At 43.9% G+C, this 13,755-nt stretch overlaps 1 protein-coding gene across 1 annotated transcript in view; it reads right to left on the bottom strand.

The window, feature by feature from the left end:
* The window catches only part of mmp24 (matrix metallopeptidase 24), a 50,403-nt gene that overhangs the window by 15,882 nt on the left and 20,766 nt on the right, over positions 1–13,755 (bottom strand). The window contains exons 4-7 of the mRNA XM_029502112.1: positions 11,751–11,850; positions 11,317–11,521; positions 3,507–3,668; positions 1,331–1,545 (exon numbers count right to left, since the gene is read on the bottom strand). Of these exons, the coding sequence (XP_029357972.1) occupies positions 1,331–1,545; positions 3,507–3,668; positions 11,317–11,521; positions 11,751–11,850 (682 nt within the window). The remainder of the gene's footprint in view (positions 1–1,330; positions 1,546–3,506; positions 3,669–11,316; positions 11,522–11,750; positions 11,851–13,755) is intronic.

Consider the following 13,755-nt stretch of genomic DNA (forward strand, 5'->3'; position numbering starts at 1 on the left):
TGTTTTCAAAAAGAGCTGCTCACCTCCAGCACAAACACAAGACAACGTACGAACATGTTGTCTCTCAACGAGCAACATCTGGTTCTGCTGCCGTTTTATTCCTTCTTTCTCTTTTTACACCAGAACTTTAAGGGAGTGACGGTCGAGTCCAGGCAGCTCCATGAGAGCTCAAACTGCCCGCAGGGAGGCTTTACACACCTGATGCCACAATCTGAAGTCTGCTGCGTCGTAGATTGTCATCTTTGCTTGTATGTCAATATAATTGCCTGTAAGTTCTGCATTTCAGCGGGCACCGCAGGCCTGCGTTTATAGTCACTGTAAATAATAAGAAGCTTATTTTAGCACCGATCTTTACTTTTCCTGTTTGATTCGAGTGTCAGACAAAGCTTTACACCTGAGAACTTTATTCATGGAGACCGTAAATAAAGAAGCAGATAAAAACGCCGCGGGTGAAGAAAAGGAAGTTTTAAGTGGACAGGAAGTGTTGAGGCCCTCGCGGCGATGGCCTTGTCACCGTCGGTCTTCAGCCTTGACAGGGAGAAAACTAACTGGGTCTTATCTGAAGATCGAAGCTTCAGGCTGCTGAGTAATGATGTCAGAAGCTCAGCCAGGTAGCTTGTCGCCAAACGCCACATCGGAATTGAAACCATAAATCACTTCTAAAAGTGGACAGGCAGCCGGTGAAGAGAAGCTAAAATATGAGTGGTATGATCAGACTTCTACAATTTAGTTAAAAGTCTGATGGCGGCATTTTGTCATGTTGTGGCCGATTCCTGCCTGAGACTAATAATCCGGACGAGAAGAGATGAAGGCAGGAATCACTCTTTACAGTTAAAGAAATAAACAGCAGTTCTAATTGTTCAGAGATTAAAATCTTAATGGGCTCGTCTGATCAAAAACAAACGCAGTTGTCTAACGTGGCTAACGTGTTGAGATGGAGATTTAGGATTTACAATGAAAACTTAGCGCCATGAAAGCTTCAGTAATCCAGCTCAGTAGATGGAAATACTGCAGTGTCATCTGCGTAGAAATGAGATGGCATTGTTTGCTTTTTAAGGCAGAAAATAAAGAGAAATTAAAGCACGTAAGAAAACGTGTGGTAAAGCCATCAAACAGGGAAAATGAATGCTGTGTTAGAAAAAGAATGAGGCGACAGGCAGCTACAAACTATGACACAATTATCCAACTTGTCAAATGTGGCGTTACGGTGGAGTCACACCAGAACGAAGCCTCGTGTCAGAGAGATCAGAGCCAGGTTCTTCTGATGGCGCAGCGTTACGTTAAGCATGCCGTGTTGAAGTCTTGACGAGACTCATCCACCTCTGCTCACCTTGAAGACAAACATCTCCCGCCTGAAGAAGGCCACAGTGTTGAAGTTGCCGTCACAAATGTTGGGTTTGCCATTTCCGGGCAGCGCGGGCCGGTCCCCGGGCGGACGCGCCGGGCGGGAGTGACGGTCGTTTTTGCGTTCGGAGGTGGAGTGCGTCCGTCGGGAAGGTAGAGTGGGCAGCGGCCTGGTGGGTTCCAGCATGGCTGTGGGGATACCTGCGGACATAAAACAGAGTGGAACGGGATTTATTTCTGCCTGCTGAGATGTTCAACGTTTCTGGGGTAATACGGTGTCTTTGGGATCTACAGCAAGTTTGGATGAAACATTTTCCAACACGTCCCCTCCAGCCTGCAATCATTCAGGAAACTTTGAAACTGCATGATTCCCCGAGAAGCTCTGCAGCTTCTTAACACTTTCTAAGCAGATTTATGGACGGCTTCTGGGAGGTAATAACAACTGTGGGAACTCTGCATCCCACACAGATTCAGTGCTGCAAATTCTGATGCAAATTGTGGTTCACGCTTCACCTTCTTCCATTTGTGCACTCAACTCCAACTCCACTACGCTTCACAGCCCGAAAAGCTGTGCAATGACACTTGGGGTGTAAAAGTGGAGCAGCACAACCACACGTCATGTTTCTGATTCATTCAGAAGTAGGAACCAAAAAAACAACAACAACAACAACTGCTACCTCAAATATAACTTAGTATCTCAAGGAAAAAAACCCAAAACGCATCCTCACAAATATGACTGAAATCCTCAGCCTCATTCTCGAATAAAACCCTTCAACGGGTGGATGCTTGGTGTTCTCAGGTGCAGCGAGGCACCCAGGATGAACTCCAAGCATATAAAATAAAAGGCTTCCTTATCCATATTGAGCACACATGCTGCGGAGGCACACCAGTGACGACACCGTTGTGCTTCAACGCCGACTCCAAATGCCAGCCGTGTATCATGACCTTTAACGGCGAGATTGGTTCGAGTTTCCAAAGATGACGTCGCTGCTGCGAAGATGATGTTTAGTTTCCTGTTCCTGCTTCACTTTACTACAGAGACTGCGCTGATCGTTTCAGGTTGGCGGTGTGAACAATCAGGAAAAGTCGCAGCTTTTTGTTTGTGTGTTTCTTTCCAGGCAAACCTTCCTCAGTCAGCGCTGTATCTGTGTTTATATATATTTCATCAGTATGATCCTGCTTCACATCACTACAACATTCTGTAATTCAGTTCTCCATAATTCAGCTGCACTCTGAGCTTTAGGATTAATAATTCAGATCTGATTTGTGTGTGTTTTTGCTTTTGCAAGTATTTGCTTTCAGGCCTAAAGTGAAGTCAACTGCTCAGGCACATCAGTCTGAATTAATTCTCACTCTTCGGAGATTAATATATAAATATATACAATTCTGAATCTTTTTCTGGGAAATCAAACTATTTCTGATTCTCTCTATTTTCTCTATTTTACCACCAATATTCAACTCCGCTGTCACATCTTGGAGGAACCAAAAATCTCTGATCCAAACTGAACCAGCTGCGTGTCTTCTGTCACTGTGGCAGAAAAATAACTTTATAAGTGTATTTTTGTTTCCAGATCCAGGCTCTCAAAATGAAATGAAGCAGAGTGTGATCCCTGCTTGTAATTCAGTCCTCAGTGACAGAACCGACTCCGTACAGTGAAGTCGTTTGCAGCGTGAAATGAAATGGAGGTTGTACTTTTCATTATCTCACGTTCTGCATTAGAAACAAGAGGAGCTGCTTTGGAATCGGAATCAGCAGCTGCTCCTGATGGACTTATTACCGAACCCTAACCCTGTCCATCACACAGTAGCCCCGCCCCTTACCATGCCTGTATCTAAAAAATAAACATCGTGTTGTGTTGAAGACTGTAAACTAGAGACTGAGACCATAAACTCATCCGACAGGAGGAGGGACATTTTCCCATAGACTTCAACACAACCTGGCTTCCTTTAAAGTAGAGGAGGCGCCCCCTGATGGTCAGTAAAGAGAATGAAACTCTTCAGCCACTGTTTGGAAGAAAAGGTCAACAACATCACATCTGATCCACACAAAAAAAGGTTTTCCATGAAAAACAGAATTTAAGATGTGAAATATTTAAAGCAGCGTCTCTCAAATCAAGAAGCTTTAACAGGATCCACCATATTTCAAACCCGCTGAGGCTCACCGTAGATTTTCTGGATGCCCTGCAGGTCGTCCAGAGGCAGTTTGAAGTTGTGCGTGTCCATGTACTGATAGAAAGGAGCCATGATGGCGCTCGGGTCGTTGGAGTGCTCCAAGCCCAACGCGTGGCCCAACTCGTGAACCGCCACCAGGAACAAATCATTACCTGAGACGGAGAAAGAGAAGGAGATGAAGGTTGAAAGACAGATAACTTCACAGCAGATACGCAACACTTTGTCGTGTTGGTTTCTGTGAAGTAAAAAATAAAAACAGTCTGAGATGGACCGAGTAAAAACACCAGGGAAGACCGGGGCAGCTGTGTAATGTGACTCTCACATCAAAGGAGAGTTGGGAAATGGAAGCGACCGTCAGCCGGCGCTGTTTGATGGGGATTATTTCAGACTACGGCAAACTGTTTAATGCCACATCCAGTAAAATTCACCGGTTCATACTCCCACAGATTTTAAATGTATAATCTGTGAATGTATAAATAATGTGCTGCTGCTGCTTCAGAAGAATATGTTGAATTCGGACTCTGGAAATATCCCGGTGGATTCACTCGGCTGTCTGATGTGACACTGTGGAAACGCTTCTGCTCATAAATACGACTGACGGCGTTCCCCGTGCAGAGGAAGCGGCGTAGACTTTCAAATTTAATGCATCATGCTATGTGCAAGCTTTGGAAACGCTCTAAATATTAGTTTGTGGAAATAGACCCGCTGAAGAGAAACTAAGTCGCATCAAAATAGGCTGTTTATCTGATCCTCCATCATCAGTCACACTTTATTTGTTTTCTTACAGTTTAGAGCGTCACAGGCTGATGAGCTAAAAAAGAACATTGAATAAAAATAAATTAAGTGAATAAAAAGAAAGGAGATTAGTTTTGTTTCATTATTGAAGAGGCACATTAAGTTTGTGATCGACCCGACGGCTCGACGGTTTGGCCGTGCTCAGTTTAAATCCCAGCTGCTGCGACTTTCCTCATCATTTCCCGTCTCTCTCTGCTGCGCTGTCGGAATAAAAGAGAGGAAGAAAGAAAGAAGAGAAAAATTTCAACGCTTCTGACTGTTCTCAGATCCTCGGGAGACTTTTCCAGCAGCTCGCAGGATCAAAGCTAAAAGCTCCAAAGGTTTTTAGTCCTGAACTGCAGTCTGATCGTCGTGTCAGGGGGGAAATATCTTTTAGCTCCGGTGGTTTATGATTCATGATGTGACAACTCCACATGTTTCACCGTGTCGGGCCTAAAAATATTAAAATTTGAAAAGCTGATTTTGATTGGCCATTTTTCTGCAGGCCAACTCTTGTTTGTTGAAGCTGCAGAAACCAGACCTGGTCCAATCCAAACCAAAGACCAGTTCCAGCTCCTCCTCCTTTTCACCTGCAAGCAAAACAACAAATACCTTCCAGGACGGAGAGTCCAGAAGTGTTTTTAACGAAGTGACACGGAGGGACGTCTGCAGACAAAAAGTCCTGCAGAGCCGGCCTATAATTAAAACCTGCTGCTGTTATGACAGTTATGGAGGTGAAGTGCCAAAAGATAATTTAACAGTGGAGGTTGTTGAATTAATCATCAGAGGTGAAGATTGTCTGAATAAATGACTTCAGAGCGACTGAGTGGATTCTAAAATTTGACACTTTGGTGTCTTCAGGTCTTCGGAGGAAACCGGGCTCGCTCTTTTCAATAAGCGTTGAGTGACAGACGACCTCTTGTTGCCGCCTCGTAACATAATGTACAAAATTTGTCATCATAAGGAATGCGAGTCCATTTATGACCTGAGGACGTCTGCGGATCGCACCGGCTGAAGTCGTTTTGGGGCTTGTCACATTTTCGTCTGACGTGTAATAATAATCATTTTATTATGATGTGTGCAGCTTCTCTTTCTCTGATGTTCACCAGTTCAACCGCAGAGCTCTTTACACTTCTCCTCATAAATATGCACTTCCACGGTCTTATTTTGAAGCCTTGGTATCCAGTAGTTTTAAGACTGGAGGTTCAGGAACAAAAAAACCAGAAGAGAGAGTCTGAGACGACTTTTATCTGATTGGTCCACCTTTTATTTGTGTGATCCAATAAAAATACGGAACAAAGGTTGGATGGTGTGGTTCAGGTGGGCGTGGCTAAGAGCGGTGACATCACAAAGTTCCAGAAGTCCCAACGGTTAAGGTTCCGTTTCTGAATCCAGACTGTGAGGGTTTCTCTGAGGACTGTTTATTAACATAGAACCTGGACCTGATTGAGAATCAAGGACCACATGCAGGTCTACCTGTAGACCGTCTGGACCTTTAGACCGTCAGACCGTCAGACCATCAGACCTTCAGACCGTCTGGACCTTTAGACCGTCAGACCGTCAGACCATCAGACCTTCAGACCATCTGGACCTTCAGACCTTCAGACCGTCTGGACCTTTAGACCGTCAGACCGTCAGACCATCAGACCTTCAGACCATCTGGACCTTTAGACCGTCAGACCGTCAGACCTTCAGACCGTCTGGACCTTTAAACCGTCAGACCTTCAGACCATCTGGACCTTCAGACCGTCAGACCGTCAGACCTTCAGACCGTCTGGACCTTTAGACCGTCAGACCGTCAGACCATCAGACCTTCAGACCGTCTGAACCTTCAGACCTTCAGACCGTCTGGACCTTTAAACCGTCAGACCTTCAGACCATCTGGACCTTTAGACTGTCAGACCGTCAGACCTTCAGACCGTCTGGACCTTTGAACCGTCAGACCTTCAGACCATCTGGACCTTTGAACCGTCAGACCTTCAGACCGTCTGGACCTTTTAGACCTTTAGACCTTCAGACCTTCAGATGTGGACCTTTAAAATGGAGTAAATAGTTCCAGACTTGTTAAATCCACAAGTTTGAGCTGCTGATCCAGAAGGATAATACTCAGAACTTCCTCCTTCTTACCCCTCAACAATAAAACGTCAGAGGGACCTCACATGAACACAAATGTAAACAAATATGACTAAAGACCAAATCATTTGCTCTCAAAAACTTAAAAACATCTTAAGAAGCTTCGATCCTGCTGACTAAAGTCCAGATAACTCTGCTCACAGAAAAAACACACGTGGCAAAACGAAAATGAATGTTTCTTCTCCTTTTTCATCACACACTGCGTTGGCGACCTTAAACTCTTAAAACGCCCATAAAAAGGAGTCATTTGGGTCTAAATGCTTAAATATAGGACGTTTGTGGAAAGGAAACGAGATGAGGGGAGAAACCGGAGCCAGCTGTGATTCAGCAGGAGGACGTGGATAATCTCTTAAAGGGATGATTTTCCTGCCGGAGCAACAAAAACAACTTTGGCTATTCATCGCGCCGCTCACACTCCTCTTACACCTCACCCCAGAATCTGAGTATTCCTGCCGGCTTATTAAAACCAGACTGTTATAATCTTCAGAGCTGAGATTTTGAGTGGCTGTCAGATGTTTAATGACTTCTTACGGGCCGAACACAGAACTCAAATTAATACTTTTCATCGGCTCAGTAATTGGGTTTGACTCAGTTTGAACCTAATTACAGAACATAATTATCTTTTTTTACTTTACTCGGGCTGGTCTGTTTGAAGATTACAGCCGCGGTGACCAGCGGCTGACTTTTTCCACTAATTCAACTGTAAAGATGGTCGGAGGCGAAGAGCAGAATTTTTCTACAGTAATTCGTTTTTTTTTTTTTTTTTTTTTCATCAGAAGTTACAGAATATTTCTGTATTTTTACTTTCTTCTTTTTCACTTCTCCTTTTCCTTTTGTACCATTGATCTCCTCATCAAGATGAATGTTTTTCGATTTTCTACATGCCCCAGTTTCTGTAATTCATATATAACAAAGACATCTTTGCAGTTAAAGGGAATTAAATAGAAATCGTTCATATTTCCAATCTGAATTTAATAAAAAAACAGCCTCATGCTAATTTGGAGGCGTCAAGTGTAAAATTGGGGATAGAAATAAAACTGCGTCAGTAGTTTCCTGTTTCTTCCTTTTTTATTTCGCTGCGACTTTCATGCTTTTGTTGGTTTTGTCGTGTCGTAGTTTCCAAAGTCTGACTTTGCTTATTGGATCAGAAATTTAGATTTAACCAAAGACTTTTTCAGAAAAGTGGTGGAAACAGCCAACGCTGAAGAACCTCAAACCTTCATTCTATCTTCTAACCATCAGGGGGCGACTCCACAGAAGTCAGGTTAAATTGAATTCTATGGGAAAATGTCCCTCCTTCTCCCTGGTTTAGGAGCTCATATAAGTTTTCCTGACGACTTTATGGTCTCAGTCTGTCGTTAAAGAAGTTAAAAAGGTTATTAGAGATTTTTGGGTCTGTACCAAAATGTTGGATTGAACTCAATCTACACAGATGAAAGATGATTCATTTGCTGAAATCGACTTTGGTTTAAGGCAGCACGGTGGCGGCGTGGTTAGCGCCACAACAAGGAGGTCCTGGGTTCGATTCCCTGTCTTTCTCCAAAGACATCCTGTTTGGGTTCACTGGTGACTCTAAATTGTGCGTAGGTCTGAGTGGTTGTTGGTCTCTGTCTGTCTCTGTGTGTTGGATGGAGAAGATGAATGAATGAATGAATGATTTCAGTTTTGGATTCATTTATTCATCCGTCCGATTCTTTTACTCTCCAACTTCCTGCCTTCGTCTAATTTTCCTCCAAACACAAACACACACAGACTGCTGCTGTTTTCTTTTATCTCCACGGCCCTCCTCTTCCTCCTCCACCTTCTCCAGCTCCTTCCACGTTGCAGGAAAGATAAAGATGATTTTGCAGCACACGCGTTCACTTCATGTATGGCGGCTGGAGGGAAATCTCCCCTGGTGGTTGGTCCGTCGTCTGCTGCGACGCCCCGCGACGATGATAACGGCTTTGTCTATCATGTTTGGCCCCAGCGGTCGGCTTCCCGCCTGCGATAAGGCCGATGTTTGATATGGCTGTGATGAAACCTCTCTCAAGTAGTCCCAGTCCGACGCGCCCGCAGTGTCTTCGCTTTGTGAGGGGTAATTTTTTTTGATTTTTTATTTTCTTGGCAGAGATGAGTTTGTGTGTCGGGGATAATTTTTTACAAGCTGCATCTGAAATGAACTTTTTGGCTCACCTGCCAAGTAAAGTACAACAAATTACCTGCCAAGAATATTTTTCTTGCCTCTCCGGCGATAACCATTAATAAAAAATTACATCAACGACCTGGACTTTTCAAATGTGTTCCCGTGGAGGAGCAGGTCCTGCGTGAAATACTATTTCAATTAGAAGATAAGAGCAGATTTATTTTACTCGTGCGTCTGTACAACAAGCTGCTAAATCATGAAAATGAAAGGAGGGATGTTTGCATTGTGCGGCAGGACAAAGTCTCGACAACAGGGACTCAGACTCGTGTCAGACTGAGGAAGTCAACCGTCAGGGACTTGAATAGTTACCGGCCGGCGTGGCGGGAACTCTCCTCCGATTTATCCACGCAGACACATCTGTTTGGCGGCGGTTCAGTTTCAGAGCTGTTGCTCTGTGTGTGTGTCTGTCTCTGTCCTCTTTAACTTCACGGTCTCCACGTTTTTATGGCGGTTCGGACGGTGAACTGATGTGAGCTGTGGGCTCATTAATGTGACTCACAGCACAAACTGGGATTAGAAACACTTCTTTCTTTGGAGGCCTTCAGTAGAAACTATATTTGGAGCAGAAGGTGGGTCTGACCTGCTCCGTACTCTCTGCTGATTGGGTGGTCCAGTCTGTCAGTCACACCGTAGCCACGCCCCCAACCCCTCCCTTCCTATTGGTCTATTCCCCTCTAAATGGACATCATTTAAAAATTTAAAACGTTTTATTAATCTATATTTTTATTTATCTTGCTGGAAATTTTAGATTTTTGAGTCAAGCTCTCTCCTGATCGACTTTTCATTCTTTGTACACTGTTGTGTATATTTGGATGACAATAAAGTTTTATCTATCTGACCTGCAGCTTTGCATTGTCCCCTCTTATAGCTGTATTGTTTGTGACTCTTATTATTTATTTTGTTATTTTATGCTTGTTCTCTCCCCACCTGCTTCAAATTTTGCGACAATCACACTAAACTGTATGAGAGGAGACGCCATCTGTTGACACATCGAACGGTTCTGTGAGGCGGTTTGAGCCACTTTATGTTTCTGGATCTGTTTTCTGGGACAATATTCCCACTTCTTTCCACAGTCCAGGGATAATCAGTAATTCCACACCTCCACGTGGCTCAGCATCATTCAGTCACTGAAAAATCAGTTTTGGCCGAGGACATTTTCATTCAGCAGGTTGAGCGTCTCGTATCTTCGACGTGGACACTTGTGTCTTTCACAGCTCTCCTCCAGAGGTGACGAGGTTAATAACAGAAACTGTCCCTCAGCGGCAGCAGAGACAGAGAGAGAAAAGAAATGGCTTTTAAGTGGCAGTGGAAACGAGGCCCGTTTTGTCCTCTCCACGTCCTTCTGAGGCCGATACCGCGAATTAGTTTTTGAAGCGTTTGAGAAGTTTGCCGTCTCACTATCACCACTCTAATCTTTCAATTACTGTGTGTGTGTGTGTGTCTGCATTTGAAGGGATTTTAGAGATAAAGAGACATTTGTGAGGGTTTGCATGAGAGCACCTGCACGACCGCACACACACACACACACACTGACAGCTGTGATGGATGACTTACTGTTCAGTTAACGCTATCACGAGTATTTACTGACAAATCAGCAGTTTAACTAGAAAGAAAACTAAAGAAAAAGGAGATGTGTGTGCAAAAAGCATCCAGACGACATTAAAGGAGAACGGCCTAGATATTCCAGAAGACGACTCTCGGGCTCGCTCTAATCTGCGATGGCAAATTTAGAGCTTCTCTGTCAAAGCTAATTCTCCTTTCTGCTAATCTCTCAAACCAGATTCCTCTCCCGCTCTATCACCCCCCTCTCTCTATCAACATGTTAGTTATTCAAGCAGAGGGAATCTGGCACAAGTCATTTGTCAAACTGAGATAGAAGACGGGATGAAAAAAAAAAAGAGAACTATGAAGTGAAGCGCTTTTTCCTTCCTCCATTTTTCATCCAGCGACTAAACGGTCTGCTGCCCAAAGATAGAGGAGCGGTGGCTCAGGACTGCTTTGTAAAAGCATTTCAATTACAAACCCTTTGTGTTAAAATTGAAAAAATAAACAATTATCTCATCAGTTTGTATTTCATTCTGTAATATTCTTAAAGGAGCCTGATAACTCTTTGGATATTTCTGTTTTTAGCTTCTTTGGTTAAATGACCAAAAAAAAAAAAGTTCAGTATTAAATTCAGCTCCTTTTCCGACGTGGAGGTTAGCATGCTAACGTTGTCCACATTAGGAAGTGGCTCCCTGATTTATTTATCAAAAATTCAGTTTGCTTGGTTTCAGATTCAGATTCATGAAGTTAGAGCCTCTCAAAGCATTTTACCGGAGTGAAGATTAAATCTGACCTCCAAGCAGGAAGTCACCTTCAGACAGAGATATGACAAAGTGACGTGCAATAAGAAAGACCAAATCTACAAATGAATAAACCTTCAAATGACAGAATCGATATGCGAGAAGCCTTCTGAGCGATGCGTCGTCCCTTAAAGTTTTCTCTGGGTCTTTGGGGAAGTTAAAGTCTTCTTGATCCGTGACACTTTCATTTCAGTGCTCTGGATTAAAATTTCAGGAGGACGATGTGTGATTATTTTGGGAAGACGGGTTGAAGAATCAGAAAGAAGTCCCTGGGTTCGGATTAAAATCAGTAGCACAGAAATCCCCCGACGGCCCCGAGGGAAATTAATCTAAATTAGAGCGATGCGTTTTTAAAGGTCTCACCGTCGTGGTTGGCGTTGCCCAGCGTCCAGGGTTCATCAGAGTCAAAGTGTGTGTCTCCGCCGATGCCGGCGCCAGGGAAGTAGGCGTGGGCCAGGAACCCCCCTTCTCCGTCGAACGGAGAGCTGTCGCCATGGAAACCGGAGGCGAAGAAGATCATGATGTCGGCCTCTTTACGCTCGTTCTTTATCTCCGCGTACGGCACCTCCTGGACAGACGGGTGGACGGGAAGCACAGAAACAAAGAGACGGAGAAGAATCAGGATCCGTCACAAAAGAACCGTCAAACATGAGTTCATTTCACTTCCTGTGACACATGCACCACCACGTCTGGCCAGAAGAGAAGCAGACCTTTTTGATTTATTCGGGGGTTTAACTGAACTACTTTTGGCTTTTCTTTCCGTGACGGGAACATTTTTTCAGACCATAATGACCAACCTGGAAGGAGAGCGGAGTGACCGTCTGCCAGACGTTGAAGGCCTGTCGGATCGCTCTCTGGGTGTCCTTCTCTCCCACTTTAGGGGTGAAGTTAGAAATGCTGCAAAAAGGAGAAAAAACAAAGCGGTCAGCGTTGGTTAGTGCTGTTTACCTGCTGATGGTGAAAGATGGAGGCACCAACACTCAGATCAACAGTTAGAACTGGCATCAGCTTTAAGGTCGTCTTACTGAATAAAGATTAACCAACCAGCTGCTGACACGTTGCTGTCCGACTGGGTCACTTGGAATTTCTTCGACAGTTATGAGTCAGCGAAGGAAACAGGAAAATCTGATTGCATTCTGCAGGCCAGTGGAAAAATGAGTGTTTGGACATGTAATCTGTATTTCTGCTCTCCAGCTTCACACCGTTTGTGACCGCTCTAATAAACGTTGTTACGATCTTACATCAGACCATCATGAATCTGGACTGTCAATATTCAGCTTGCTTTGACAAATCAAATATTTTGGGTGTTTAATTTAACAGATTCAAAGAACAACAGATAAAAGAGTTGTTTCTGTTGAACCTGTGCAGAGCTTTAAAGTCGACTCTCAGACAGTTATAAACTGCTGATGATTGCTTTCTTAAACTGGACTTCCCGAAAACAAACAACACGACTGAACACGCTGCTCCGTATCAAAGACAAATATTAACAATCGAAATTTGAAGTTAATTACCTTCCTGCTGTGTTTATTTATCCCAAAGACACAAATCCAAATATTTTTTTCTTGGAAATTGATTTTTTAAATAAACCACATCTGTGCTGTTTAGGAATAATACTGGATTATTATTGATAACTGTTGTTATTAAATGTCATGGACACTCCAGGTTCGATCCCAGAAGCGGCAGCAGCTGAGCCTTCTTCCTTCAGCTGCGATGCAGCTCACATCTTTAGGAGACGAATGAGGCAGAAAGGTCATTACAGAGTAATTGCAGGAGACCAGACGTGGCATCCATTTCTATTCTGCAGCGAGAGAGGGGGACGGTATGTCATTAAATGTTTTATCACTGGCCTTAGCATGAGGAAACACGTGCACGTGGCGTCTTAGCGTAGCGTTAGAGGACAGATGGGAGTGATTGGCAGAGGCGGGGAGGGCGGGAAAGAAAAGCTAAGACAAGAGAGCAAGATGACAAAGCGGGAAGCGAAAGTTCATTTCACACAATCTGTCTCTCCACGGGGAGCAAATACTCTCCCTGCTCCCTTCCAGGAAAAATGCATTATGGAAATAAATACCAGCACGTTACACAACTGCCATAATTCAGCAAAGATACACGAGCGAGCGCACAACAGCTTCCCGAAGTCCAACTGGCAAAGAAATAGAAATGTTTATTGCACGCTCTGTAGTTTATGGCTCGTTGGGATCTGTGTCACGGCGGGAGCGGATATATTCTTGTTGTGTTTTGATGATGGAGTGAATATAAAACATGATGCCGAATCGGTCCGACTGGGATGTAAAGAGGAAAAGCAGCTCAACCATCCCATCGGGTCCGATTAAAACTATAACAAATACAATTGTGTACTCTTTATGATCTGAACTTTTTGTCCCGATGACATCAGAGGCACCGGAGATTTGGGTTTAGGATAAAATTCTTCCTGAACATCAGACCATCGCTGTTGTCATGGTTACGATACCAACAAGGAACGTGACGTAGCTCTCTGGCGTCACATTCCCGTCCGTCAGTCCGTACGACCTGTGGAGACGTCACACAGGATGTTTTCGCTGTTTTCGTCAGATAAGGTGCTTTTTGTTTTAAAACAGGAAGACTGAGATTTAAGTCTTTGCTTCTTCATTAAAGGAGAAAAAGTAGATTCGTTATATATTTGTTTTCGCTCTAAAATCTCACACGTTCAGCATCATGAATGATGAAGCCGATAAAACATCGTGAAGTATCTTCTTCAACACTCAGGCCTCGAGTGACTCGCTCCTCTCCCGTCTCCTCATCAACGTGCAGCTTTTGTGTTTGATG

The sequence above is a fragment of the Echeneis naucrates genome, chromosome 5, assembly GCF_900963305.1.
Source record: "Echeneis naucrates chromosome 5, fEcheNa1.1, whole genome shotgun sequence".
In the NCBI taxonomy this organism is placed as follows: domain Eukaryota; kingdom Metazoa; phylum Chordata; class Actinopteri; order Carangiformes; family Echeneidae; genus Echeneis; species Echeneis naucrates.